The sequence below is a fragment of the Diabrotica undecimpunctata genome, chromosome 6 (genome assembly GCF_040954645.1).
Source record: "Diabrotica undecimpunctata isolate CICGRU chromosome 6, icDiaUnde3, whole genome shotgun sequence".
NCBI classification, from domain to species: Eukaryota; Metazoa; Arthropoda; class Insecta; order Coleoptera; family Chrysomelidae; genus Diabrotica; species Diabrotica undecimpunctata.
The window spans coordinates 154,349,444-154,376,245 of record NC_092808.1 but is presented as its reverse complement, the minus strand read 5'-3'; the positions used below and the strand labels follow the sequence as shown (position 1 = coordinate 154,376,245).

Sequence of the window (26,802 nt, the reverse complement as noted above, 5' to 3'; positions counted from 1 at the left end):
CCATGAAGAGATGGACGAGAAATCTTTCGAAAATTGGTTCGAAAATATACTGCCTCGATTAGAAGACAGAAAATTGGAAAAAATTTCAACTACTGCTTCTAGAAAAGCTGACATTCAAGCTTGGCTGAAATAAAAAAATATTAGGGTTTAAGGACTCCATATTAAAAGTGCAACTGCTGGGTATCGTTAAGAAACATAAGGGACAATATAATAAATATGTCATTGATAAGATGGCAAAAGCCAAAACAGAGTAGTGTTAAGGCTGCCCCCATACCATTGTGAGCTCAATCCGATTGAGCTCACAATTATGTAGCAGCCAAAAACACTACTTTTAAATTTGTAGATATGAAAAATATTTTTTATGATTCAATAAATATTAGTCCAACTACGTGGCAGAAATGTGTGCAACACGTTCAACAAAAAGTCGAGTCCAAAATGTGGAAGTTGGACAATATAATAGAGAACCATATCGAACCCATATTAATAAATCCAGACGAAGACAGCAGCACATGTAGCTCTTCAGACGCTGAGCAATTTAAATGGTATGTTTTTATGCTTTGATAAACTTATGACAATGCTACTTTATTCAAAATGTTCACTTTGTTCAATATGTTCAATATGTTCAAATGTTCAATATAATAAATCTATAATGAAAAAAATAACATTATATTCTGTATCCTCCTCCTCAATTTTTTCTCCTTCGTAAGGATGTAGTGGAGTCATATAATTTGTTTGACTATTTCTGTCCAATTATCTCTATATATACATACTATTTAACTACGCCACTGAAATTGTTTTTATACCGTAACTCTTTCGACCTTGTGCGAACAGTAGTTCACATTAACTTAATTCTCATCGTATTTAAGAGACCTAGCCTAAGATGGCATTAAAATGGGGTGTAGCGGGAGCGGGAAGAATTTCCCACGATTTTGTGACTGCCGTTCAAACGTACCCCAAAAGTGATCATGTATTTACAGCAGTTGCCGCTCGGTCTAAAGCCAGTGCTGAGAAATTCGCTAAGGATCACTCGATTCCTCAGTCTTATGAAGGATATTTAAGATTAGCGCAGGATAAAAATGTTGGTGAGTAAATGTAGGTACTGTAACTTTTTGGTAATACAGCCTCTAGATAAGTGGGTTATTCCCGAGACTTTGACTTGGCCAGGTATCTGTCAAGATTTTTTAGTTTTATGATTCCTAATTATTGTTTAAATTATCAAAAATTTGAGGCCAAAAATGCACCCTTCGTTCAACAGGAAAATGTATATGCATATGTATATCCAGTCTAAGGGCAGGATTACTTTTCCCATGCTTTTCCTATTCCTTTCTCAGTATATATTACGTTTCCCTATATACCACAAGTTGTATCTTTTGCCTAGTTATTTCGCCTTTTATCCTTTACACTTAGTCTCTTGAATACAAGCAATTTGTATTCTTCTTTTTTAAGTGCATTTCGCAACTCCATGCTCTACCTGTAAAACATGGAAGATTCTGAGATGGTTTTCTGATTTTCTAACCTTTAATCACACTCCCCTTGAAATAGCACTAACCCGAAAATTCGAATGGATATTCCGAAACATTTTACCCCTCAGGTATATTTACGTACAGTACATTCAACCAACTTACATCTCTAAACGATTAACCATTATGGAGAACACCAGTGCAGTTTACAGTGCCTTTTACTACAACGAAAGGTTTTCTGCGAATTCCATTAATCGTTTAGAGGTGTAAGTTGGTTGAATGTACTGTAAATATAAAAACTTTACATTAGTTACTTTCTTATATGTTTTCGATTTTTTATTTTAACTTCACTTAATTATCGATTACCTTGAAGAACATGTATTTATATTTATTTCTTCTTTTACTGTACAATTGCAGATATTGTTTACGTTGGCAACCTCAACCCTCAACATTTCGAAACAACTAAGATGATGCTGGAGCACGGCAAACACGTCTTGTGCGAAAAACCTTTTACTATGAACGAGAAGCAAACAAGAAGATTGTATCAGATAGCACAAGAAAAAAAATTGTTTTTAATGGAAGCCATCTGGTCCAGATTCTTTCCGGCAACGATGGAAATGAAGAGACTTATCGATAGTGGAGCTATTGGAGAGGTACTGCATGCTTCTGTTCATTTCGGACATCAGATAGACCATGTTGATAGAATTACGTAAGTTTTACAGTGAAGTAGGTGGTTTAAACTTTGTTACACTGAAATCATTAACTGTTTTTTTTTGGATCTGTTTAGAGGATGTTCTGAAAATTTAAATGCAGATTTAGATTCCATCTTAAACAAATACGTTTTACGATAAAAAAAGTTTAACAAACATTGCTAAGCTAAATCTGAAGATTCAGATCTGAATTCTGCTACCAAAAAAAGTAAATTCAACCCCACGATTTCCATTATACAGTTTTAATCTTGGACCCAAATCTTAAGACAATGATTGTCAGGTATTTCATCGGAATATCTAGGTCAGCAAACTAATGCATTATATATATATATATATTTAGGGATTCTACAGTATTTACTGCCTTCCCTCCCTCAACCATTTCCATTTCTCTCTGTTGTTCCATTCTCCATCGTTTAGGCCTCTCTTACTCATGGCGTCGTCTACTTCGTTCCTCCAGGATTTTCGGGGTCGTCCTCTTTTCCTCCTTCCTATGGGGCTCCATTCGGTTATTCTCTTTATCCATCTGCTGTCGCTAGTTCTTCTTACATGGCCATACCACTTTAATCTTTTTTGTTCTATATATGTTAGTATGTCTGTTTCTATTGATTTCCTTTGCTTTATTTCGTCATTGCTTCTCCTATCCATTCTTGTTACTCTGCAGCATCTTCGCAGGCATTCCATCTCTGTTGCTAGTATCTTACTGCTGTTTTTCTTGTTTATGATCCAGTTTTCAGCCCCATATGTCATAATACTTCGCACTAATGTTTTATAAATCTGCGTTTTTGTCTTGATATTTAGGTGTCTATCCCACCATACTGAGTTAAGTTGTCGGATTGCTGTTCTTGTTTGTCCTAATCTTTGTGTAATTTCTTCCTCTGTTGTTGCCTTTTTCGTGATTATAAACCCCAGGTATTTGAATTTATCCTTTCCTTTGATTGTTACGTTGTCATCAATCTGTAGATCTTCTATGTCTTCTTCACTTGTAGATAGGTACTCTGTATTCGCGAGGTTAATATCTAGGCCAGCCTTGGTATATTCTTCTTGTGGTTTCTTCATCATGTAGCTGAGGTCGTCTTGGTCTTGTGCAATCACTACTTGATCGTCTGCAAAACTTAATGTATAGGTATTCGTTCCGTACCGGTACTCCCATGCCTTCGCATTTTCTTTTCCATGTAGTCAAGGCTTTCTCTAAGTATATTTTGAATAGGGTTGGAGATGTGGAACAACCCTGCAGGAGCCCTTTTGTTGTGGTGAAGTCTCCTATGATTCTTGTTCCCATTTTAAAGGACACTTTATTTTCTTTATACAGAGCTTTTGTAGCTTCTATGAGTTCCGTCTGTATTTCTAATTTGTACATTGCCTCCCATAGTTCTGACCTTGGTACAGAGTCATACGCCTTTCTCAGGTCCACAAATGCCAAGTGTATATCTCTATTTTTTGCTTTTTTCTTTTCCAACAGTTGTTACAGTGTGTATATGTGGTCTATGCATGATCTTCCTGCCGTGAAGCCTGCCTGATCCTCCCCGATTTTGCCTTTTATCGCTTGCTCTTTCTTTTCTCGCAGTATCTTCCCATATAATCTTCCTATTGATGATATTACGCTTATTCCTCTGTAGTTTTCGCATCGTTTTCTATCTCCTTTCTTAAATATAGATGTCATATATGCCTCCGTCCATTCCTTTGGGAGCTGTTCTCCATTTATGGCTTTCTGAAATATCCATTGTATCATCCGGTGTAATTTTTTTGATCCGTATTTTATAAGCTCAGGTGATATGCCTCCAGGTCCCGGTGCTTTCTTATTTTTGATTGCTTTTATGGCCGTTCTCATTTCCCTATCTGTTATTTCTATTTCGTGTTGTGGGAATCTGCTTCGTCTTCGCCTGTTTTCTTTTCCAATGAATTGTGGTCTTTGTTCTGTTAATAGTTCCTTGTAGTACTATAATTCTTTGTCCTGTATATTTCCCAATTTAATTTTTTCTTTTGAGTTTTGTTTCAATTCTCTCAGTACTTTCCATGACTCCGAAGTTCTTGTACCTCCTATATATGTTTCAATATTTAAGCAGATTCTCTCCCATTCTTCATTCTTTTGCTGTGTTATTTGTTTTTTCACTTCTCTATCTTTTTCTCTATATTCTTTATAAACTTCGTCGTTGTTTGTAGTCAGCCATTTTCTGTATAGTTGCTTTTTTTCTTCAATTATTCTTTTTGTTGGTTCATTTATTTCATAATAGTGCTGTTTATTTGTTATATGTTCTTTTTTTGGTTTTAATGCATTACATTAAAATCGAAATGTTGGTTAATCGTAAGAGTGGCTGCATTTTTTCGTTTAAAATAAAAATTCTGCATATTTTAATAAACGTTTTACACTAAGGTTAACTTGGAAACACATTTAAAGTTAAAAAAGATAAAAAAAGCTTCCTGTATGCGGTTAAGTAGTAAAAATCGTCTAGGGTTTAAAATTATTCGGGCTGCAGCACCTGTGAGAATGTGAGTAAAACACTATAACTTCCACTCGGTTGTCCTACATCCGCGAATTATATTGTTGAAACCCTGCCTCAAGCCTTAGCTACAGTCCTTTTAGCGACAGCCTCCGAAATGTACGAGACAATTCGGAACTTTATTGCCAGATCTTTTAAAAAGGGGAATTTTTCACGGAATAGGGAAGTAAAAGTGTTTTAGTTTAGGGCAATATATGTTGTTCTCTTCGGAATTAACATAATGTCTGTATCACAGAAACACACTAAAAATAAAGCGAACTCTTCATTTTTTATTTTCGGTATTTTTTAAAATTGATAAACAGGTTGGATCTTAAATACGTAGTTTTTCAAGTACTGATATTTTATACAAGTATAGTTGCGATTAATTACTATTTAAATGGGAATAAGCCACAATTAAAGGTTAAAATAGTAATTAATTTAAAATGCCACAAGAAAATAGCTTCAGAACAATATTAAGTATAGTTGCGGTAAGACATAAAGTAGAACATTCAGATTTGTAAGTACCTATAGAGTTTAAATTTTTTAAAACTCAGCAAAAAGTTCAAGCATGTCCCCGCTCTTTTTTTCATCATCATCATCATCATCAGTGGCGTTACAGCTCTTTATGAGCCAAAGCCTTCTTCAGAACAATCCTCCATTCGCCCCTGTCTCTGGCAACTCTTCTCCATGCTCTAATTCCGATAGACTTCAAATCATTTTCTAGGTTTTCTTGGTACCTAAGTCTCGGTCTTCCTCTTCTTCGTTGTCCGATCGGCCCTCTTCTGTCAAAAACTTTTCTGACTATGGCATCTTCCTCTCGTCTGATTACATGACCTATCCATCTGAGGCGTGCTACCTTGATAAATTTTACAACGTCAGGTTCTCCAAATATTCTATACAACTCAAAATTGTAACACCTGCGCCACAAACCTTGTTCTTTTATGCCTCCATATATTCGTCTTAGTATTTTTCGCTCAAAACGTTTGAGTAATTCTTGATCATTCTGTGTTAGTGTCCAAGTTTCTGAACCATATGTTAGCACTGGTCTTATTAGTGTTTTGTATACAGTCAGTTTAATTTTTCTAGGCATTTTGAGGCCATCTGTCTTCTTAAGCCATAGTAACACTTATTGGCGAGCACTAATCTTCTTTTGATTTCTTCACTGACGTTGTTATCTTTGGTTAGCAGCGACCCTAAGTATATGAAGGTGTCAACACCTTCCAGTTCTATGTCATCAATTATTATTCGTGTAGGTGTCGGGTTGCTTGACCTAGTGCAACACATATTTGGTCTTTTGAACATTTATATTTAGTCCCATTCTGTGTGCAGATGCTCTTAACGACCGAAATGCTTCAGTCAGAGATTCTGTGGACCTACCTATGATGTCTATGTCATCTGCGTATCCGACAATTTGTACTGATTTGTTAAAGATAGTACCATTCGTAGTAATCTGCGACTCTTGAATTATTTTTTCTAATGCCCGGTTAACTAAGAGACATGATAGTCCATCACCCTGTCTTAGTCCATGTTTGCAATGGAAGGGTCTTGAGAGATCGTTTTGGATTTTTACCATGCTCTCTGCACCTGTGAGTGTAAGTTCAGTTAACCGGACAAAATCAAACGGAATGCGAAATTCTACCATAGCAAGTAGAAGTTTATTTCTATTAACGGAGTCGTATGCGGCTTTGAAGTCAACAAATATGTGGTGAATGTCGACGCCGAACTCTAGGGTTTTTTCAAGGATCTGCCTCACTGTAAATATCTGGTCCGTTGTTGATTTATTAAGACGGAAACGGCACTGATATCCTCCCACTATTTGTTCGGCGTAGGGGAGGAGTCTTTTGTACAATACGTTGGACAACACTTTATATGCCATATTAAGTAGAGTGATGCCTCTATAATTATCACACACCATCATGTCTCCCTTTTTGTGTATAGGACACAGTACACCTAACTTCCAGTCTGTGGGTGTTTCTTTCTGTTGCCAGATTGCAGTTATCAGTTTATGCATGTGTTTCATGAGGGGGTCGCCGCCATTTTTGAAAAGTTCGGCAGGGAGATTATCCGAACCAGGAGCTTTATTATTTTTCAGTGTTGCGCTGGCTTCTCTAATTTCTTCTTCGGTAGGGGATGGTGGCCGATCATCTTCATTCATTTGAAACATGGGATCCTCAATCTCGCCATCTTCGTGGTTGCCGCTAAGCAGTTCTTCAAAATGGTCCGCCCATCTGTCTAGTGTATTCTTTGTTCTTTGCTCTTCTTAGCTCTTTTTTTAGTTATTTCAAAAATACAAAATCTAAAAACATTTTTAGATTTTGTATTTTTGTATTTAGACCTAGTTATGATAACTTATTCATAAGAGGAAGTGTGGTAAAAAAATTATCAAAGTACAAGCAATGTCCCCTAGCTTTCAACACTAATTAAATTCAGTATAACTATTTCCCCTAGAGTATGTTCGTTAGTCCGTTCAGGTTCTCTACCTTGATATACCTCAAAATTGATGAGGTAACCTGTTTCAGCACATTCCATTGCCCAAATTTTTATACACCTCTTTATGGGTTTCATTGGCATGTACTGTTTCAAAGTAGTCCTTCCTTCAAAGGCAACCACACTTTCAACAATTGAAATATTTCTGCTCGAAAAAAGATTCTATAAAGGTTTTTTTTTTAATTTCTTAATAAGAGGTCTCACTTTGTACAACTTGTCAAATTCCCGAGTTTCTCTGGTTAGCATTTGTTGATTATCATTCAAATGGATATATCTTATATTTTTTTAAATGGTTATTTTAAGAAATCTGTTTAGAGAGAAAATATTACTAATTTTTCATTATGAAAATTTGGATCTACAGACCAGTATTTTTTGGTACGTAAACTATTAAATCCCATTAGAATTAAAATTCCTTATATTGTACTCTATTACGCAAGTTATTGAGAAAAAAACAGCCGTCAATAAAGAAGTTCACCTGGTGTACGTAGACTTACAAAAAGCATATGACAGTGTACCCCTCAGTAAACTATGGTCAACCCTGCAGCAAACCAACATTAAGCATGGTCTTCTTAAAGCAGTCCAAAGTCTGTATAATGGAACGACTGCAAAAATTAAAACTGGATCAAGGATATCTGAGGAATTTAAGGTCACGAAAGGACTAAAGCAGGGTTAAAGTATTTCGCCTACTCTTTTCAAAATTTATCTGGAACAAGCACTCAAGCTGTGGAAAATAAAATGTAATGGCATGGGAATCCCTCTCAATGACGAGACTACACTGTACACCTTATGTTTCGCTGATGACCAAATACTGATTGCTCAAGATCATGACGACTTGAGTTACATGACTCGAAAGCTAATAGAAGAATACAACAAATGGGGTCTCGAAGTCAACATTAAGAAAACTGAAACCATGTGTATTGGAGGGACAAAGCAGTCCATTATATTAGTCGATGGGGTAGAAATTAGATACTGTGATGAATACAAGTACCTGGGTATGAAGATAACTCAAGATGGAACATTCGATGCTGCTATAAAAGACAGACAGGGTAGAAAAGCCATATCCATGATGAAAGGCATTCTGTGGGACCAAACAATATCTAACGTGAACAAATAACTCATGTACAACACCATACTTAAAAGTGTAATCACATCTGGAAGTGAAGTTTGGCCAATGAAACAAAGAACAAAGAAACTGTTACCAGCAACAGAAATGGACTTCTGGAGAAGAGCAGCAGGCAAATCAAGAAGATATCGGATACCAAATGAGAGAATACGAGAAATGATGAGAGTCAAACATACAATAGTTAATGACATAAAAACAAAACAGTTAATATGGTACGGCCATATACAGATTTTAACGTGGACACTACAAGAGAGAAGGAAAAGAGGAAGGCCGAGAAGAAGCTGGAGAGAGGGAATTGAAAAAGAACTAGAGGAAAGAGAAATCCCTCCAAGCTTATGGTTAAATAGAGAAGAATGGCGGTTAGGAGTCGGAAGGCGTCGGAGAACGCTGTAAACCGATAATGGTAGTAGTAGAATTAAAATTTCTAAGTACAAATCTATTATTCATCACTTTTAATCCCTTAAATTCTGCATAATTACAATTTTTTAATTCAATAGGTATTCTTGGTTTTTTAGACCACTCCTTAAAATCATTGGTAGCATCGAAAGATGCTTCATCTTTACTTGATGATGAAGCATTCATATTTTTGTTTTGACAGGGTTTTTCGGGCTGGTAATGTCTGTTTGCTACAGAATCATCTGATTCCACGTATTCTAACAGTCATAAATTGTAGAATTTTTACGTTTTCTACGTAGAGGTTTGTAGTTAGTTACTATGTATATTTTGGCTGTACCACTTCCAGACGAAGTAGACGGAAGTATTGTAGACGAACTTCTGCTAGAAGATCTTTCTGATAGTGTGTCAGGTTCTACTAAATCCTCAGCATTTGAGTTCCCTTGAGAAAAGTTTGAGGTTACATTTTTCTCAAATATAATATTCAAAATAATTTTCAATTTTCTTTACTTTTAATACATATTTTTTATTTATTATAGGGCGATGGATCTTGGAGGCGGAGCCATTTTAGATCTCGGCATCTACATTCTGCAATTCCAGCAGTATGTCTTCAGAAATCTCAAACCAGTCAAAATAGTCGTCAATGGACACGTTAACAAATTCGGAACAGACGACTTATGCGGAGCTGTTATTACATATCCAGAAGGAAAAATGGCTGTTGTAAGTACATCAACTCGGTTAAAACTTCCTAACGAAGGAATTGTGGTTGGGACTAAAGGAACACTGAGGCTGCCTGACTTTTGGTGTCCTGATAAGCTGATAATGCCTGACGGTAGTGTTAAGACGTATCCGCTTCCAGTAAGTTCAGTGCCGTTCTTACATCATAATAGCGCTGGTCTCTGTTATCAAGCTGAGGAAGCGAGACAGTGTATTAAAAAAGGTAAAATATATTATTTTATTATTTCAGATTTAAACTACCTTTTTTTTTCGAAGAACCCCCTACCATTTAAGAAATTTGTAATATTTATAACTATCATAAACTTTTATACTAATATAAAGTATGCATGTTAATATGCAGAGGTACAGGTTGATTGTACATAACCTAAAATTACATCTTTTTTGGAGGTGGGTGCAGGTCTAGTTTTTTTTTTTATATTTTGGGTAATTAATTAATGATTTTTTTCCCGACTTTTCGGGATTCAGGATAGATCAGTTCAGGGATTTTATAGATTATATATAGGTAATGTGAAGTAGGTGGGTCCTTTCGGGCATTCAAAAATTAGGCGAAATACCTTTAAACCCCCAAAAAAGCATGTTTTTTCAGTGGTTTTAAGAATTTTTGCGGCGTTAATAATATTTTTGAGAACGACACAACCTTAATATTTTTTTTCATTTTTTACGTTTTACGTGAATAAAAATAAGACTAAGGCGCAATTTTAACCCGCCACTCCGTTCCGTAACCCCCAAAACCGTCATTTTTTCGTTTATTTTTTGAGTGGCAATAAATTTAAAATTTCAAAAAATGCACACGCATAGTTGTGGCTCTTACAAAACTTATTTAGTTTTTATAGACCCATAGTACATGTTAATTTGAAAGCCCGAAATTTAGTTAATGTCGAGATATACCAGTGAATGTCAACATCTACTAAGTCACTTGACGTATGTTCGAATTATTGGTTAAATATCATATTTTCTAACATTCGCCGGTAAATTTTGACATTCATCATACATTTTTTTTGTACGTTGAAAACATATTTTTTATCAAGTAAAAATAAAAAATTGGTTGAGTATGTTTTTTGCAGCTGCTCGCTTTGAAGAAATTTGCTCGTGTTGTTCAGTCAGTACTTGAGATGAATTTTTTTGAAAAGTATTCAAATAGACCTCTAGCTGTTGCTCACTTTCAGTATTTTCAATTTCACCGTAAAGGAGATGACGACGCTAGGTCTCTTTTTGGTTTAACGCCAATTGTGGATTCATATGGACTCTCGCGTATTCCTTCGTGATAAGTTATGTTTTTGGAGAATTAAATGAATCGTCAAAAACCAGTTACAACCGCTTATTTCCGATATTCGCCGAAACTTATTTGCGTTTATCGACTTACACCGGTGATACTCGAAAATTATAACGAAATTTATAAATGGTCTTTCACAAAGGCATTTGGTCTGTATTGACATTCACCGGTGAGTATGCTTCAAATATAAAGAGAGAAAGCTTGTAAAAAGTAAATTTTGATTAAATTATTTTATGAATTCTGCAATTTTTAATTTGTATAAAACAATAACGAATAAATATTTGCCTCTTTCGAGATTAATTGCAAAGATCTGGCAACTGGTGGTTTGAGGATTGCCAAATCTATCCACTAATCGATCAAAAAACTGATTGTCAAAGAAAGGTTGTCAAAAAACATGTCTAATAATTAACTGCAATTAATCTCGAAACATACAAATATTTACTCGTTCTTGATTTATATAATTAAAACTTGCAGAATTCATAACATAGTACAATTAATGTACTTTTCTAAAGCTTTCTCTTTTTACATTTGAAGCATAAAACATATACATGCCAACACTGTTTCATGGTTGACATTTGCGGCTATATTCAGCTTGTACTTTCGTTAATGTTAACCAAGTAAAGAACACTTTGTATTTAAAGAATCTTATTTTAAAATTTTTTATTTAGTTTGTCTAAATTTTACGACATCTATGGTCAATCAGCAATATTATTTTTATTCGTTCTGCAAACAAAAATATTGAGTCTCTCGTTACGAGAGGGAGCTCTATGCTTTTCAATCGATAACATGAAGTCTTTGTTAAACAGAGATGTAAGATGTAACGCATTTTTTACATACATATTTAGTGTGCGAAAAAGTGTCAAAAAAAAGAATAAAAGGTGGAGAAGTACGTATTTTAGATTTAGCTGTTTCTGTCATATAGCTAACGAAGGAGGAGAAATAAATATTGTGTAATTAAAGAATTACTACTGAGACGAAAACACAAAATAAATTGTGTAATTTGTCACAAAATACATTATGAATGCCTTTCTTTGTTTTGAAAGGAACCTTGTCGTTATTTTTACATTAATATATCGTTTAGTTATTCTGTCATGAACACACTATTACGTACGAAAGTGGCCTCTTAAATACAAGAATTAAAACACTCATTAACGCATGTGTTTGGTTTTTTACTGTAGCTTTTGTTGTTCTTATTTATAGTGAGATAAACTTATTTTATATTTTAGGTAAAATAGAATGTCCACATATAACTCATGCAGAATCAATTGAGCTAGCGAGATTAATGGACCTATTCAGAAAGGAAGTTGGGGTTGCATACCCAGAAGATTCTCAAGAGTTTTAAACACAAGAAAAGGAAAATAAGTAGTTATTTACAATTTTGTTAGCAAATAAATAAATTCTGTGTATTTCTTCTGATTTATATGCCATTTATTCTCCTGTTATTAGCACAACTTTTTAAATATTTTCTCTCGTATCCATTCTAGAGCTTTTCGATGGCTAAAGTTCGGCTGAAAGCTGAAGCTCGCTGCAATTTATTACATGCATATTAGTATCAATTGTTAAAATTCCAGATCTTTTTTCCCTCCTTAATCCTGATCCCCAGAGGGACCATTAGGTCATCGAAATGTCGTATATTGTCCGTCTCCAAAGATCTCTGTCTCTGGTAATTTCTTTAACTCATGCGTAGGTCTTTGGTATATTCCTGTTATTTGATCCATCTAACTTGTTGGGAATCTTCTTCGTGATCTTTGGTCTTCTACCTTTTCTTGGATAATAAGTCTTTCCATGTTTTCTGTGTCTGCTCTCATAAAATGTCCAAAGTATTTTAATTGTTGGAGATGAACTTTTGTTGACTTTTAGATCATTAAGAATTGAATTGCAGTTTGTCCTGTGGTTGGTGCACGGAATTCGTAACATTATTCTCCAACAGAATACTTTATTGGCGTCTATCTTTCTTCTTTCCACTTATCGTAGGGTCCAAGATTCACATCCGTATGTCAGTATTGGGAATATTAAGCAGTTGATCAACCACATTTTTAGAGTTCGTGAAATTTGAAAGTAGTTCCATATTTTAACCTACAGCGACTTCTGCTAGATCACATCTACGTTTTATATCTTTCTGTAGTGACTGTGTTTGTGATCTTTTTCTTTTGGTGCCTATTCGTTTTGAATATTGGCGATCATTCTGGCTATAATTCTTTTATTAACTGATGCTTTAAATAGATTAGTTGTTGTTGTGGAGAACCATTTCCTCAGGTTTTTTAACCATGATATGATAACTCATGATGCTTTAAATAGATTAGTTGTTGTTGCGAAGAACCATTTCCTCAGGTTTATTAACCATGATATTCTTCTTCTCTCAATTCCTCGCTTTCCGAATACTTTGCCTTGAAGGATTATTTTTACTAATTTGTATTTAGTGCCCTTTTTTCATTATGTGTCCAAGATATTCTAACTTTCTCCTTTTAATCGTGTACATCACTTCTCTTTCTTTCCACATTCTTCGTAGTAAAGTCTCGTTGGTTATCTTGTCCGTCCATGATATCCTTAGGATGCTTCTGTATAGCCACATCTCGATGGCTTCAAGTTTTTTCTCCATCGCTTCAGTGAGTGTCTAGGATTCAACTCCCTAGTATAATATCGAGAAGATATAACATCGTAGGAGCTTTACTTTTATCTCCAGATTAAGGTTGTGGCTTTTAAAAGGTTTGGCCATGTTGTTGAATGCACTCCTAGCCTTCTCTATTCTACATTTTACTTCTTCTGAGTGATCCCATTGTTCGTTTACTATTGTTCCAAGATAGTTAAACTATTTTCCTCGGTCCACTGGTGTGTTCTTGATAAGCAGTTGAACGTCTCTAATTTTATAAATTTTATTTTTGCTGATTACAGTAAATTTAGTTTTTGATATGTTTACTTGTAGTCTAAATCTTTCACTGGCTTCATTTACCTTGTTTATTAGTTGCTGTAAACTGTTTAAACTGTCTGCAAAAATAACGATGTCATCTGCATATCGGATGTTGCTTAGGCATTCTCCATTTAAAAGGATTCCATGTTCGCAATTTTCCAAGGCTTCACTAAATATGTCCTCTGAATACAGGTTGGCTGATATAGGTGAAAGTATACATCCTTGTCTAATTCCTCGCAGAATCTGGATCGCTTCCATCGGTTCATCTCCAAGATTTGTTCTTATTGTGGCTGATTGGTTCCAGTAAAATTTTGTATTATACGTCGGGTTTTATCATCTATTTGGGCTTTTGTTAGAACATCCATCAGTTTTCGGTGTTGAACTGTGTCAAATCCTTTTTGGTAGTCTACAAAGCAGGTGTAGATATCGCAAGTCATATCTCTGCATCTTCAAAATAATACCTGTAGACTAAACAGTGCATTTCTCGTAACTACGCCTTTCATGAATCCAAACTGTGTGTCTTGTATTCTCTCCTTGCATAGCTTGTATATTCTGCTATGAATAGTTTTAAATAAAGTTTTAGTGTATGGCTCATTGGACTTATTAGCCTATATTCTCCGCACTTTTTCGCTCCATGTTTCTTTGGTACAGTAATCAATTCTGAAACTAGCCAATCTTTTGGAATATTGCCCGTGTCATAGATATTATTGAAGATTTTACATAGTATTCTTAAAGATCATCAAGAAGTTTAAGAAATTCAGACTGTACTCCGTCTGGTCCTGGAGCTCTCCCTTCTTTTAGTGATATTATGGCTGCTCTTATTTTTGCCACTAGAGCCACCATAGAGCTATTGTTCTTCTTTTTCCTTCTTTCTTCCATCAGCTGCAGAATCTCTGTCGGCATCCATGTCTTATTCTTAATTTCTTCGTTCTTCATAAAATTGTCTTTAATGTCGTCTATCGTTTTATGTTTATATTTGTGATCAATGATTACAAACTTTAAAAATTTTTGATATGGGTGTGTTTTTATATTGGTTGTTGTGTTTGTTTAAATTGTAGTTTACACTGAGCTTGTACTTTGCGTAGATCTAATATAATTTTGAAAATTTATACTCCTATAAATCTCTCACTTTCTCGTCGCAATCTCTATCCCACCACACTGATCTTATGGTTCTCTAACTGGTGGCTGTGCTACATTTCATTGTCTTAGCAGCTGCTTTATTAATATTAGAGACTAACTTTTCAAATTTGTCTTTAGTGGAAGCAAAACTTTCATTTTTGATGCTGTTTGTTAAAATATTTTAATAGATTTTCCAGTTGGCAGAAGATTCAATACATTTTCCACTTCATTGTAATTAAAATGTTTAATAATATTTCTTGTATCCATACCTGAATTTTTATTTTTATCTGATGGAACTTGTTTAGGCGAGTGTTGATCCCCGCCTATTACATCGTCGATAATTCTTTAATATTATCTAATAATATATTGTTAACTACTTTACCAAGAATCAGAATTACTAAATTGGCCTAAATTCAATATTTTTTGGAAGAGATCTAAAAAATTATGATAACTTTGACAGTAGTTTTGTAATAAGATTGTTATATAATTATCTAGAACCATTTTTTGTAGCTGTGGTATATAAAAATAAAAATTCTGACAAAAAACGTTGTTCTATATTCTTTATTAAACAAAATAAAACCAGATCTTTTCTACAACAATACAATAAACTCTACAATATATTAATCCGCTAAAGAGTTGTTATTAACGAATAAATTATTCCTTATTTTTCCCAAGTTTGTCATTAGTAAGTTCCAGATTACCATGTTCTTCGTTATTATCAGTGACTAATCCACCTTGAAGCAATTTTGTGATTCGATTGACGTCCAGTGTGGAATCTCTGGCACTAATCTTCTTAAGAGCGCTGTTGACAATGCACAGATCACCCCGAAGTTCGGATACTAAAGCTGTAATCTTCTTCTCGTTACTCAAAACTTCGACCGTTTGTGTATAGGGGTTGTATCGAATGCCGAACGGGCGTTTGATTTGTTCTGCAAAAGTTCTAAAACAAGAAATGTTTGTTAATATAAGACAATAGTTTAAAAAACAGTTCTGATTTCAACATTTTTTCATAAGCCATGCCTTCCTTCAAATTCATAGTCAAGTCATCAGACACGATAATGACACTGAACTTTTAAAAATGATACGAACAAGCTGAATTTTGCTGAGAATGTCAGTCAATGCTCAATCAATGCTCAGTGCCATCTTGATGGAACAATTTCCCGTGACGTATTTCTGCATATTATGTAAATAATCTTTTCTTATATGACTATATCTTTTCATACATATGAAAGGGACTGAGATAATACAAATTTGAGGGATTTATGAGGTAATAAAAACCGTTAAAGAGACATTTAACGAAAACTCGATATTTTTTGGAATAATGCAAATGAAGGAAAATATAGTAGCGAGACTTACTATGTGCTATTATAGATATTCAGATAACTATACAGATAACATAACACAGATCTTCCTAAAAATGATTGGACATGCAGAAAATCTGGTATTGCCAACAAGGAACAAAGAAAAATTAGTATTCCCATTTTTCTAGACTTGGGACCGGCACTGATAGTTTAAGAGTTACTCAATCCATTCAAAACTTATCAAAGATGCCGTAAAAGGAAAGAAAAACATTAATATTATGTAAAAAAACCCCAATTTTTTTTATGTACGTCAATGTAACAATTAATGAAACAACTCTTTCTTTTACCTCATTTTCTCCTTAGCTTCTTCAAACGAGTCTGTATACCAGTAGCCTAGTTGGTAATCCGTAATGATACATTCCTGCTGACAGGTAAGATCTGGATCAAACCGTTTCACATTATCTTTTGCTTCTATTGCATGTTTGAGCTCTGCTACTGAACTGAGCAATCCAGCTCCGTATACTTTAAGCTCTCCATCTTGTTTGGCCAAACCAAACTCCACAGTGAAGAAGTAAAGCTAGAAACAAACAATACGACTTGTTTATGGTGTTGTTACTAAGAAAAAAGTCGGTAAAAATAAAACTTAAAAGGGTACTTACTGTAGCGAGTTTATCAATATCTTCTTGGCAGGCTCCAAGGGACGCTAATCCTAACTCTTGAGAAAATTGTGCAAAGCTGGGATTTGCTAGAAGTGGCATATGGCCCAATAATTCGTGACAGCAATCCCTAAAGTCAAAGGAAGGTTAATATAGCAAACAATTGCCTCTAGTGTATATTCTATGATCTAATATATTTTAAACATCAAGATTTTAATAATAATAATAATGAACGTGAACCATAAATGATAAATAATAGATAATAAAGGTGACTCGTGATAAAAGGGATCATGCAGAAATCAGTACTTCTCTCAACATCTAGATGCTTATGAAAATTTTTGGGAGATACCAAGTTACCTAGGACTCGATAACACGAAAAGAATCCCACCAGAGCTCAATCCTTTTGACACCGTAGATATCTGGGATGAGTGAATTTTCGCCTTAGAGAAAGTGTGACCCATATTCCTAAATTTGGATAATAGTACAGGTTGCTTAAAGCGCGGAAAATTGACCATAAGAAAATAAAAACTGAGATAACTGCAGAGTTTATACAATGAGTAAAACAGCTGCTCCGTTCACACATTAACAGAAAAAAATTGTTTAAGGCACTAAGCACCTAAGCATGTTCCGTGCTTCAGCAAAAACTACGATGACCCCTCACAAAAGCACAAAAACACCATCCTCAGTCAGTCAAGACTATGTCGACAATATAGCGTCAAACTATTGGTTGCCATCAGAAAAGGTGTTCCCTGGATCAGAAGGTTCTTCTGGACATCTCCAAACCAACGATCTCCCATATTAATTATGCTTGAGAATGATAACTACAAGCTATACTGAGACCGCACTGTGCTCACAGATCAAACAGTGGCACATAATAGACCAAATCTCATACTAATTAATAAACTTACTAAGGCAGTACCTATTATTCTATCTACTACTGGAGATATTCCGAAGAGCTTCTTAGAGAACATAAAACAGCTGAGTCTTAATAAACATCTTTATAAGACCATGCAGAAAGCAGTACTACTTTCAACATGGAGATACTCCAGCATACCAAGTCTCGATAATACGGAAAGGGTTCCATCAGAGCTCAATCCTTTTGATAGCGTAAGTATCTAGGATGAGTGAATATCTTCTATGTGTATTATATATCTATGAAGAGGGAGGGAGAGCCGTATGGCTAAATATGGATAAGGTTGCTTATAATCTACTTAATCATTTCTATTGAGGCATATATAAATAACAGGAATATTTTTACTGTATACGTTGAATACAAGAAGGCCGTTGATTCAGTGCCATATGAATGGCTTATAAATATATTTTGTTTAGACTTCTTCTTCCAGAAGAGAGGTTGGGATCCAGTAAAAGTACTCTTCTGCTTCGCTTTGTTGTGTTGTGTTAATCAACGGGGTGGCAAATCTACAACCAAATTACAAGCCTCTTGTGAAATAAACAAGTTCTTTCAGAGCAGTTGAGTTTTCTTTAGTAAACGCTAGGAGGTAAGCTGTGGCTAGGTTCTCTCCTAGGACAAATGTCGTTGTGCAATAATTTTAAGAAACCACAGAAAACCAAGCTCCCCACTATCCTTTGTGTGTTGCATAAGCGAGTTTTATGGAGTGTATTGAATCTTATCACTATACGGCGTGTAGGTTGGTAAATTGAGTGTTTGGAATGTGGATGGTGGCTGACGAGTTAGTGCCCTAAAGGTATTGAGTTCTGAGAAGGTGTAACGGTAATTAGTTTCGGATTTGGATGAATGCTATGGTGGTGGAACAGAATGGTTTAAAAAAGGATAAAAGTAAGAAACCTCACAGAGCAAGTAATATTATTTAAATGTAAATTTGATAGTTCTGCTCCTCGGTATCCTGATAATAAAAGATGAAGTAAGCTGGTGATAAGCTGGTGTTAAGCTGATTTTGGTAACTAATGTATCAAGAAAATGAAAATGTGAGAATGAGTATTGATAAACGAGTTAAAACGATCTGTTTTGTGTTAAAAATTAATACTATAAAATCGAGCCGTCAAAAGAAACGATACGGCCAGGCTTTGCGGAAAGTAATCGTTTGTTGGTTGAACTCTCAATTTGGACATTGAATGTCTTAAAATTTTAAATCATTTAGTTGCAAAAATTTATAACGACAACTTGTATTCAAGAAAATTGCTTAGTGGGTTGTTATTTCATTATTAACAAATAAATACAAGAAACTAAAGAACTACTTACGGTTCTGGAGTATAAAACGGATCTGTTGAGTGTCTGATATACTGAGTGCAATGAAAAACGCGAAATGCTAGTCCTGCTAGGAAGTCTCTGGCGCTTAAGTATCCACCCACGGGTCGAAGAGAAAACCCTGTTTTTCTTTTAAGAAACACGCTCACGTCTTGAAGCTGAGGGATGTTGTCTTCTCTATATCCGCAATATTTTACCAGCTGCGGCCAATTTTCCAAATATTCTCTACATGCGTGTTTTTCGTATAGTTTTTGTAATTCGCGGAAAACTGTGCCCCTAGAAAAAACAATTGTGATAAATGAAAACAGTGAAACAGTAGAGCAAACTACTGGTTATAAATTTTTAGAAACACTTTCAATTAAATTTCCAATTGAAGTATTTAAAAATATACTGTGACGTTTATTTTAGTTACATTTACACTAATTTTAATATATTTACAGTCTTTTATCACTAACACTAAAGATGCAATTAATTTATAGCATTTTATTTACTTCACTACAATATATTTATTAGACTGACTCTTTACAATTTAATTTTCTTTATATATGTTTGTCCCGGTTTTCTGAAATTCCATCGAAGTCTCCCAGTGGACCATTAATACGTTCAACAAGTTTCTAGTGCCCTTTGTGGCGTTAGAGTGCCAATGAGGTAAATGTATTACGTATGATACCAAAAATATTATCTATGCACATAGTATATTACAGTGCCGAGGATGGTGAAATATTATAACAAATTAGAGTGCGAATTTTTCGATACTATATTTTGACTATTTCATTTAACAAAATCTCTCCTCATTTTCGTATTTTGTCACCATGTTTTTTTATAACTCTCTGTGAACTTTCCAGTAATGGTTTATCTGTATTAAATATTATTTTTAACACCGTTGAATATAATTCTCCGTTTCAAACATATTCTGTGGCCTCGTATAATTGAAAGGCGTATTTTGTCTTACCGTTTAGCAGCTGTTTCCATTCCATTTGGCAAGAGTTGATTAAATTTAGAGCTGTCAGTAAACATTAGAGTCGATTATAGACCAACACGACTAATTGATTGATTAAAGAGGTTAATTGAAGGGCTGTTGAGGGTTATTTAAAAAATGGAACAGATTGTGTCCAGTATTTAATTGATTTTTCGTTGAAAATAAATGTCACTATTAAGAACTGCGTAGTTAAGTACTTCTAGAGTTTTTCTATTTCTTATTTGAAGAGAGTTTAGTGGCACGAAGCGGTTAAACAAAAATCGGTTGAATTTTTTCAAATTTAAAATAAATCTGCAGACGAGCTCTTTGTCGACTGTATAGCACTTTTGGTTCTATGGCACGATTTCTCGATGTTAAGCTACTTTTACGCGTAGGGGAAAGTGATCTAATATTAGATACATTTTTTTCAACCGCTACTTTTTACAAAAAAAAAAAAAAAATTCTAATTTTATTTTGTTCTTGTAGGCGATAATAAAATGTTAAAAAAAAAACCCGAATTCGACAGTTTACAAAATAGTCACCTAATATTGGATAAGGTATCCGATATTAGAAAAAAGCTTATTTCATGTACATGTACAATGTAAACAATATATTTGTTATTTTGGTGATTACAAAATATCAATTTTATTTCAGTAAATAATATTTTTAATTCTGAAAGGTACAAAAATAATTAATACAAGTTAATAGTGAGTATCCATCCATACAAAATTCGCAAATGAAATTAATGTTGCCTTTAGCTCCACCACAAGCTTCATGACACCATCTGTAGCATTTGCAGCAGCGTATCCATTGTTGTTCAGCTTTGTCGGAAGAAAAAATTCAAGGCACTAGATGCATTCCACATCCTCTTCTTCTTGATCCATGTCATCTTCAGAATCAACCAACGGTATTTCTTGCTCAGACTCTGATGAATCTGAAGAAACGACTTCTGTTTTCCTTTTGTTTTTGGATTAAATTTTTTGCTTGGGTTCTTTGCGTAAATTAGTATCAGCGTTTATGTTTTCTTTATTTTCTTTGACTTTCTGCATGTATTAGAGTCCAAATTTACCACTTTCTTAACACCGCTTGCAGTTTTAGGCGATAGTGCTTCTTCAAGAGCTTTTTTATAAGGAGATCCACTAATTAAAGCAGCTGCACCAGAATTCTTTCGTTTAATTTCTGATGGACCAGGTAAAACAGGCAAAGTATCTTTCGTGGATGGCTTAGTATAGGAAATAAAATGATTCAGAAGTAGGATTGAATCTACCCAGAAGGATGAGATCTTCCAATTGCTCCAGGAGGGGCTTCATCCATCAATTCTGCTTTAAATTTTTTTCTCGGGGGATCAGAGATCCCCCATTGGGGGAAAGTAATGCCCATTTGCATTCATACATATGACAACTGTTACAAGTGAACCTCTTTCCGAAGTTGTTAACGCTCCAATTTGTTTTTTCTTTTTAAGCCTATAATTTTAGTATGCTTGTGTTGAACAGCTCTTATCCCGGACTCGTCAACATTATAAATCCTGCTTAGATTAAATTTTATCTTTTTTAGTTCTGGTTCCAGAATATCATAAAATGTCTTAAGATTTTCTCTAGTAAATCCTTTGATACTAGCAGCAGATACACCTTGGCGTTGGAAAAGAAATAGTCTTGTTACGTTTTAAAAAATTCCTTATCCATTTTTTCCCTGCAGTAGCCTTCGAGTTAGAAAATGGATGTGACAAATTGTTGGCCAAAGCCAACTGAAAGGATAAACGGCGAATGTCTGTTGAGGTTAAACCATAAAACCTCCTTTCAAATTCCAAGCAGTATTCAACCGACCCTTTTTCTAATGCTTCAAGAAGAACTGGCTTACGACCAAGAGTTGATTTTTAGAGCTATTCCAGTGGATTTTCTTTTTTACAATAATACTTTAATGTAGCTTTTTTACATCGTATGCTTTCGCTGCTTTCAAATATCCCATCTCCTTATTGAGTAGGGCCAAAATTGCAGAGGCCATATTTGCTTTATTCCATTGTTTTATTTTTTTAGATGACATTCTGTAACAAAAACGTTCTTCAGTATAAATACATAAACAACGTTTCTTATATTGAATATCCAATATTGAGAATACTTCTATGTCCAATATTAGGCACATTTCTAAATTACAGCTTAGAATTTTTACAAGATAAACAGACAAAGATTTCGTGACTAAAACTATATAAATTTGTCACCTTTAACATTTATTTCACTACCGATTAAAAACATTTAAATTTCTTACCTCATTTGAAATATTTACAGCAGTAAAACGAGGTGAACTCAAAAAATGTAAGGATGTGCGTTTCAATAAATTTCCGAGTATGCTAAGATGGTCGATCTTTAGATTTTACAGCGAGCTCTACGTTAAGTTTTGAATCATAGTCTAGCCATCTGTAGATAGATGGCACCTATTATTCCAGTTGTTTTTGAAATAATTAGCTATTAAATATTAGGCGCTATCCTAATATTAGGCGACTTTAAAAGTACAATTTATAAAACTAAACCAACAAGTGGTGCAGAGCTATGGCGAAGAATTATCGAAGAATCCATATTAATTTCTAGTGCAACATGGAGAAATGTAGTAGACGCATTCTACCAATCGTTTAGGGTACTTTCAAATTAACAACAGAGGACGTTTTCAACCCTTGATTAGGTAGACAATAATTTATTATTTATCAAATGATTTTAATGGAAATGTATCAAAAACTATTTGTTGGAAATGTATTGGATATTTTGGATCAAGGCGGCACTGTTTCTTTCAGTGCTAACTTTAGTTGCAATACATAAGACATGTTAAGACACAAGAGAGTATTTATATCAAGTATTATATCTTTATAATAGTGTAATTTTAGAGAAGTAAAAAATGTTATACATACCAAGTCTTAATTTCTTCAGGTGTGTATTTTACTTTTGGAATTGGATCCCCACTAAAATTAAAAATGCAGACTTAAGTAGTTTTTATATAATACTATTTAAACGTATAATAAAATATTATACTGATAATAATGATGTTTTGTGTCTAGTGGACACGTAATAATACACAAGACCAATACGACCTCAGCTACATGATGAAGAAACTACAAGAAGAATATACCAAGGCTGGCCTAGATAGTACCTCGCGAAAACAGAGTACCTATTTACAAGTGAAGAAGACATAGAAGATCTACAGATTCATGACAATGTAACAATCAAAGGAAAGGATAAATTCAAATACTTGGGGTTTATTATCACGAAAAAGGCAACAACAGAGGAAGAAATTACACAAAGATTAGGACAAACTAGAACAGCAAACCGACAACTTAACTCAGTATGGTGGAATAGATACCTAAATATGAAGACAAAAACACAGATTAATAAAACATTAGTGCGAAGTATTATGACATATGGGGCTGAAAATTGGATCATAAATAAGAAAAACAGCAGTAAGATAGTAGCAACAGAGATGGAATGCCTGCGAAGATGCTGCAGAGTAACAAGAATGGATAGGAGAAGTAATGACGAAATAAAGCAAAGAACATCAATAGAAACAGACACACTAACATACATAGAATAAAAAAGACTAAAGTGGTATGGACATGTAAGAAGAACTAGTGACTAGTGAAAATTTATGGTAAGACACTATGGGACAGAGCTAGAAGTACAGATATACGACGTAGATCAAAGACGGTTCCCCAATAGGAAGACGATCAGTAGGAAGACCACGAAAACGATGGAACGAAAACTTACTGGAGGCACATTGAAAAACAGACAGAGTCATGTCTATATAAAAAGAAGAAGAACAAGTAATTTTGGCTCTATCGTATAAGGATTTAATGATTCCCTTTTTGAATGAATATTGATGAATATTAAAGTTGTATATTTGAAATTAAGATAACTTTGGTGTGTTTTGGTTTTCTATACACCTCATATCCAGTATCTCGTTCTTAGAGATTAAAACATCCAGGAAAAGTAGTTTGTTATTATATTCCTTTTTCATGATTAATGTTTGTCTCTTCTTTGTCGTTTATATGATTCAGGAATGTGTCCAACAACTCTGATCTATGGGGCCTTTTTTTTATCATCAACAACAAGATTTGTTGATCTCATGTAATCAAATAAACTATCTTACAATAAAGTCGTTCCAGGAACGCAACTCAGCAATATTGGCAATATCATTTTAAAGTCTTTACTTTAAAATGTATAATATATGTCTGAATTGTCGATATGTCAATATGTCAATTAAGACAAAACAAAATTTGTTTAATTTATTGTTTTATATTTTGAGAACGATTTCCGAAGTGGAAATCGAAGCGTCAAAAATAAGCTTATTTTAAACTTAAATTGTGGCTTATTCCCAATAAAAATAGTAATTGCATTAAGATACCACAAGAAAATAGCTTCAGAACAATATTCAGTGAATAACATGCTATAAGAAAATAGTTTCGAAACTATACTATCAAAGCTTGATATATATATATATATATATATATATATATATATATATATATATATATATATATATATATATATATATATATATATCTAAAAAACTAGTACTTACTATTTATATTTCATTGCAATTTGATAAAACTGTTCTCTTCTCTTTCGATAAACCGGATCCTTGAAACCAGGATGATCAGCATCCAACTCACTTCCGTACATCAAGACGTTTTGAGCCAAGTCTATCTCCGAAATCTTTTTGGGAAACCAGGTCATTTCATCAAAATCTGGAAGAGATTTAGTTTAATTTATATTTTTATTCATTTATTTATTGGGATTCGCAGTAGTGATAGTAAACACTTCTTTATCTTTATTGTAAAAAGAAAAGCTCATTGACTTATTCTCTGACAATTATTTAACAGCTGTTTCTGCAGACGATCCTTTAATATACTTCTGGCTCAGTGTAAAAAATAAATAGGTGAGTTGGAGGAGGCGCGAATTTGGGGATTTTTCGACTATGTATAAACAATTCCTAAAATAATCACATAAAATGTGATAAACTTTGTTGCCCTTCGTGATGAAAAGAAGGTCGCATATTGTCTAAGAACTATGGAAAAATGGGTGTTCTGTATTTCTCAAAAAGAGGTGTTATCAAAAGTAGATTGTGTTCAACTAAGTAAGATAAACACTCAGTTTACGGACGGGAGACCAGAACCGCATCAGTTTATTAAATTTCGAAAGAGAAATACACTGTTCATCAAAAACCTCAAGTGGTTGAAGTAACAGGAAAAAAAGTTCTAAATCCTTTTGCAATTGGAAATTACTTTGATTTACTGAAAAATATGATGAAAAATTTAGGCCTTGCAGATAAACCAGGACAAGTATGGAACCTTAATCAGAGCAGTTTTAGTTGTGATCCGTCAAAAACCAAAATTATTGGCCAAATTGAAAATCCATGCACACGATCTACGAGTACTTCAGGAAGACAAAATACCACTATTTTAGGAGCAGGCAGTGTAGAAGGGGAAAAGGCGACTGCACTAGTAGCATTTAGGGATAAAGACGTTTATGACGAATGGACTACTCCTGAATTAGATTCAGAGAAGCCCCTGTTGTCCTATGCGGTAACCAAAAATAGATAGTTAAAAAGCGAAGTTTTCCGGAAATATTTTAAAAAGATTCTTTTAAAACAGTTTAAAGACCGCCCTATACTTCTAATATATGATGGTCATGCTACGAATAGTGGAATAGAAATAATCGAAAATGCAATAAAAGAAAATGTTAGAATTTTAAAACTTCTACAACTCTACAACTGCTACTTCTTTTAAACAATATGCATCTACTGATGGTCAATGTTAGTTATTACAAATGTTCAGCCTTCTACATCTAAGGAAAATTCGTTTTTTGTTTTTGCTCCAATAACAGCGAAAACTGGTAAACAAAACAATCAAAATCGGAAAAGGTCCTGCTCGTACTTTAGGAGATGAAGCCACACCAAAAGATATATGCAACCTTATCATCTTTGAAGCTATGATTAATACTATAGTGCAGTATACAAATATAAAGATTGCAGAAATTCGAACAAGGTTTGCTGTAGAGACACGAACAGATTTGAAAGATACATATAGTACTGAAATATGAGCTTTCATGGGCTTACTAATATATACCGCGATCTATAAATCTAATTATAAAGATATTGACGCTATATTTACTGCAGATGGAACCAAAGAGAAAATTTTTAGGATTGTTATGAGCGGAAAACGATTTAGTGTTTTAATAAAGTGCCTGAAAGTTGGTGATGCCACATCTAGTAAAGAAAGACTGAAAGACACGAGCGGCTCATATTAATGACATTTTTGAAATGTTTTTTAAAAATTGTCAAGATGTATTTACCATTGGAAAAAATGCATGAATTAATGAGATGTTAATCGGTTTTAGGGGAAGGTGCAAGTTCCGAATGTACATACCAAATCATCATCAGTTGGCGCTACAGCCCTTCGTGAGCCTTGGCCTGCTTCAAAACATTCTTCCATCCTTCCCTATCGAGTGTCTGTCTTCTCCAGCCCCTCACTCCAATCTCCCTCAAATCTTCCTGTATATCGTCCAGATATCTGAGTTTAGGTCGCCCCCTTCTTCTTCTTCCGACCGGCCTGTTTAGCATAGTTATTTTAGTGGGATCACTCTCATCCATCCGCATAACGTGGCCCACCTTAGGCGGTTTATTTTGATGGTCTTCACAATATCTGCATCACCAAAAAGTCTATAGAGTTCAAAGTTATATCGCCTTCTTCACAGACCCTGTTCGTTAATCCACCATATATGGTCCTCAATACTTTTCTTTCAAAGACTCGCAGTAACTCTTCATCTCGGGTCGTCATTGCCCATGTTTCCGATCCGTATGTGAGCACTGGGCGTATTATTGTTTTATAAAGTTTGCACTTTGTTGCTATTGACATACTTCTCGCTCTTAGTTGAGGGTCCAGGCCAAAATAACAGCGGTTAGCCACGCATATTCTTTTTTTTATCTCGTTGG

At 34.3% G+C, this 26,802-nt stretch overlaps 2 protein-coding genes across 2 annotated transcripts in view; one reads left to right on the top strand and one right to left on the bottom strand.

The window, feature by feature from the left end:
• Nucleotides 1-825: 825 nt before the first annotated feature.
• Nucleotides 826-12,077, top strand: LOC140444163 (trans-1,2-dihydrobenzene-1,2-diol dehydrogenase-like). The gene is made up of 4 exons (XM_072535857.1): nucleotides 826-1,082; nucleotides 1,878-2,169; nucleotides 9,190-9,590; nucleotides 11,888-12,077. The coding sequence occupies exons 1-4, from the start codon at nucleotides 881-883 to the stop codon at nucleotides 12,001-12,003; spliced, it is 1,011 nt and encodes a 336-aa protein (XP_072391958.1). The 5' UTR covers nucleotides 826-880; the 3' UTR covers nucleotides 12,004-12,077.
• A 3,158-nt stretch (nucleotides 12,078-15,235) lies between these two features.
• Trhn (tryptophan hydroxylase) overlaps nucleotides 15,236-26,802 on the bottom strand; it is a 35,535-nt gene continuing 23,968 nt past the window's right edge. Inside the window, exons 4-9 of the mRNA XM_072535856.1 lie at nucleotides 24,391-24,556; nucleotides 22,727-22,777; nucleotides 18,867-19,148; nucleotides 16,649-16,775; nucleotides 16,337-16,566; nucleotides 15,236-15,628 (exon numbers count right to left, since the gene is read on the bottom strand). Coding sequence (XP_072391957.1) covers nucleotides 15,343-15,628; nucleotides 16,337-16,566; nucleotides 16,649-16,775; nucleotides 18,867-19,148; nucleotides 22,727-22,777; nucleotides 24,391-24,556 — 1,142 coding nt within the window. The 3' untranslated portion in view covers nucleotides 15,236-15,342. The remainder of the gene's footprint in view (nucleotides 15,629-16,336; nucleotides 16,567-16,648; nucleotides 16,776-18,866; nucleotides 19,149-22,726; nucleotides 22,778-24,390; nucleotides 24,557-26,802) is intronic.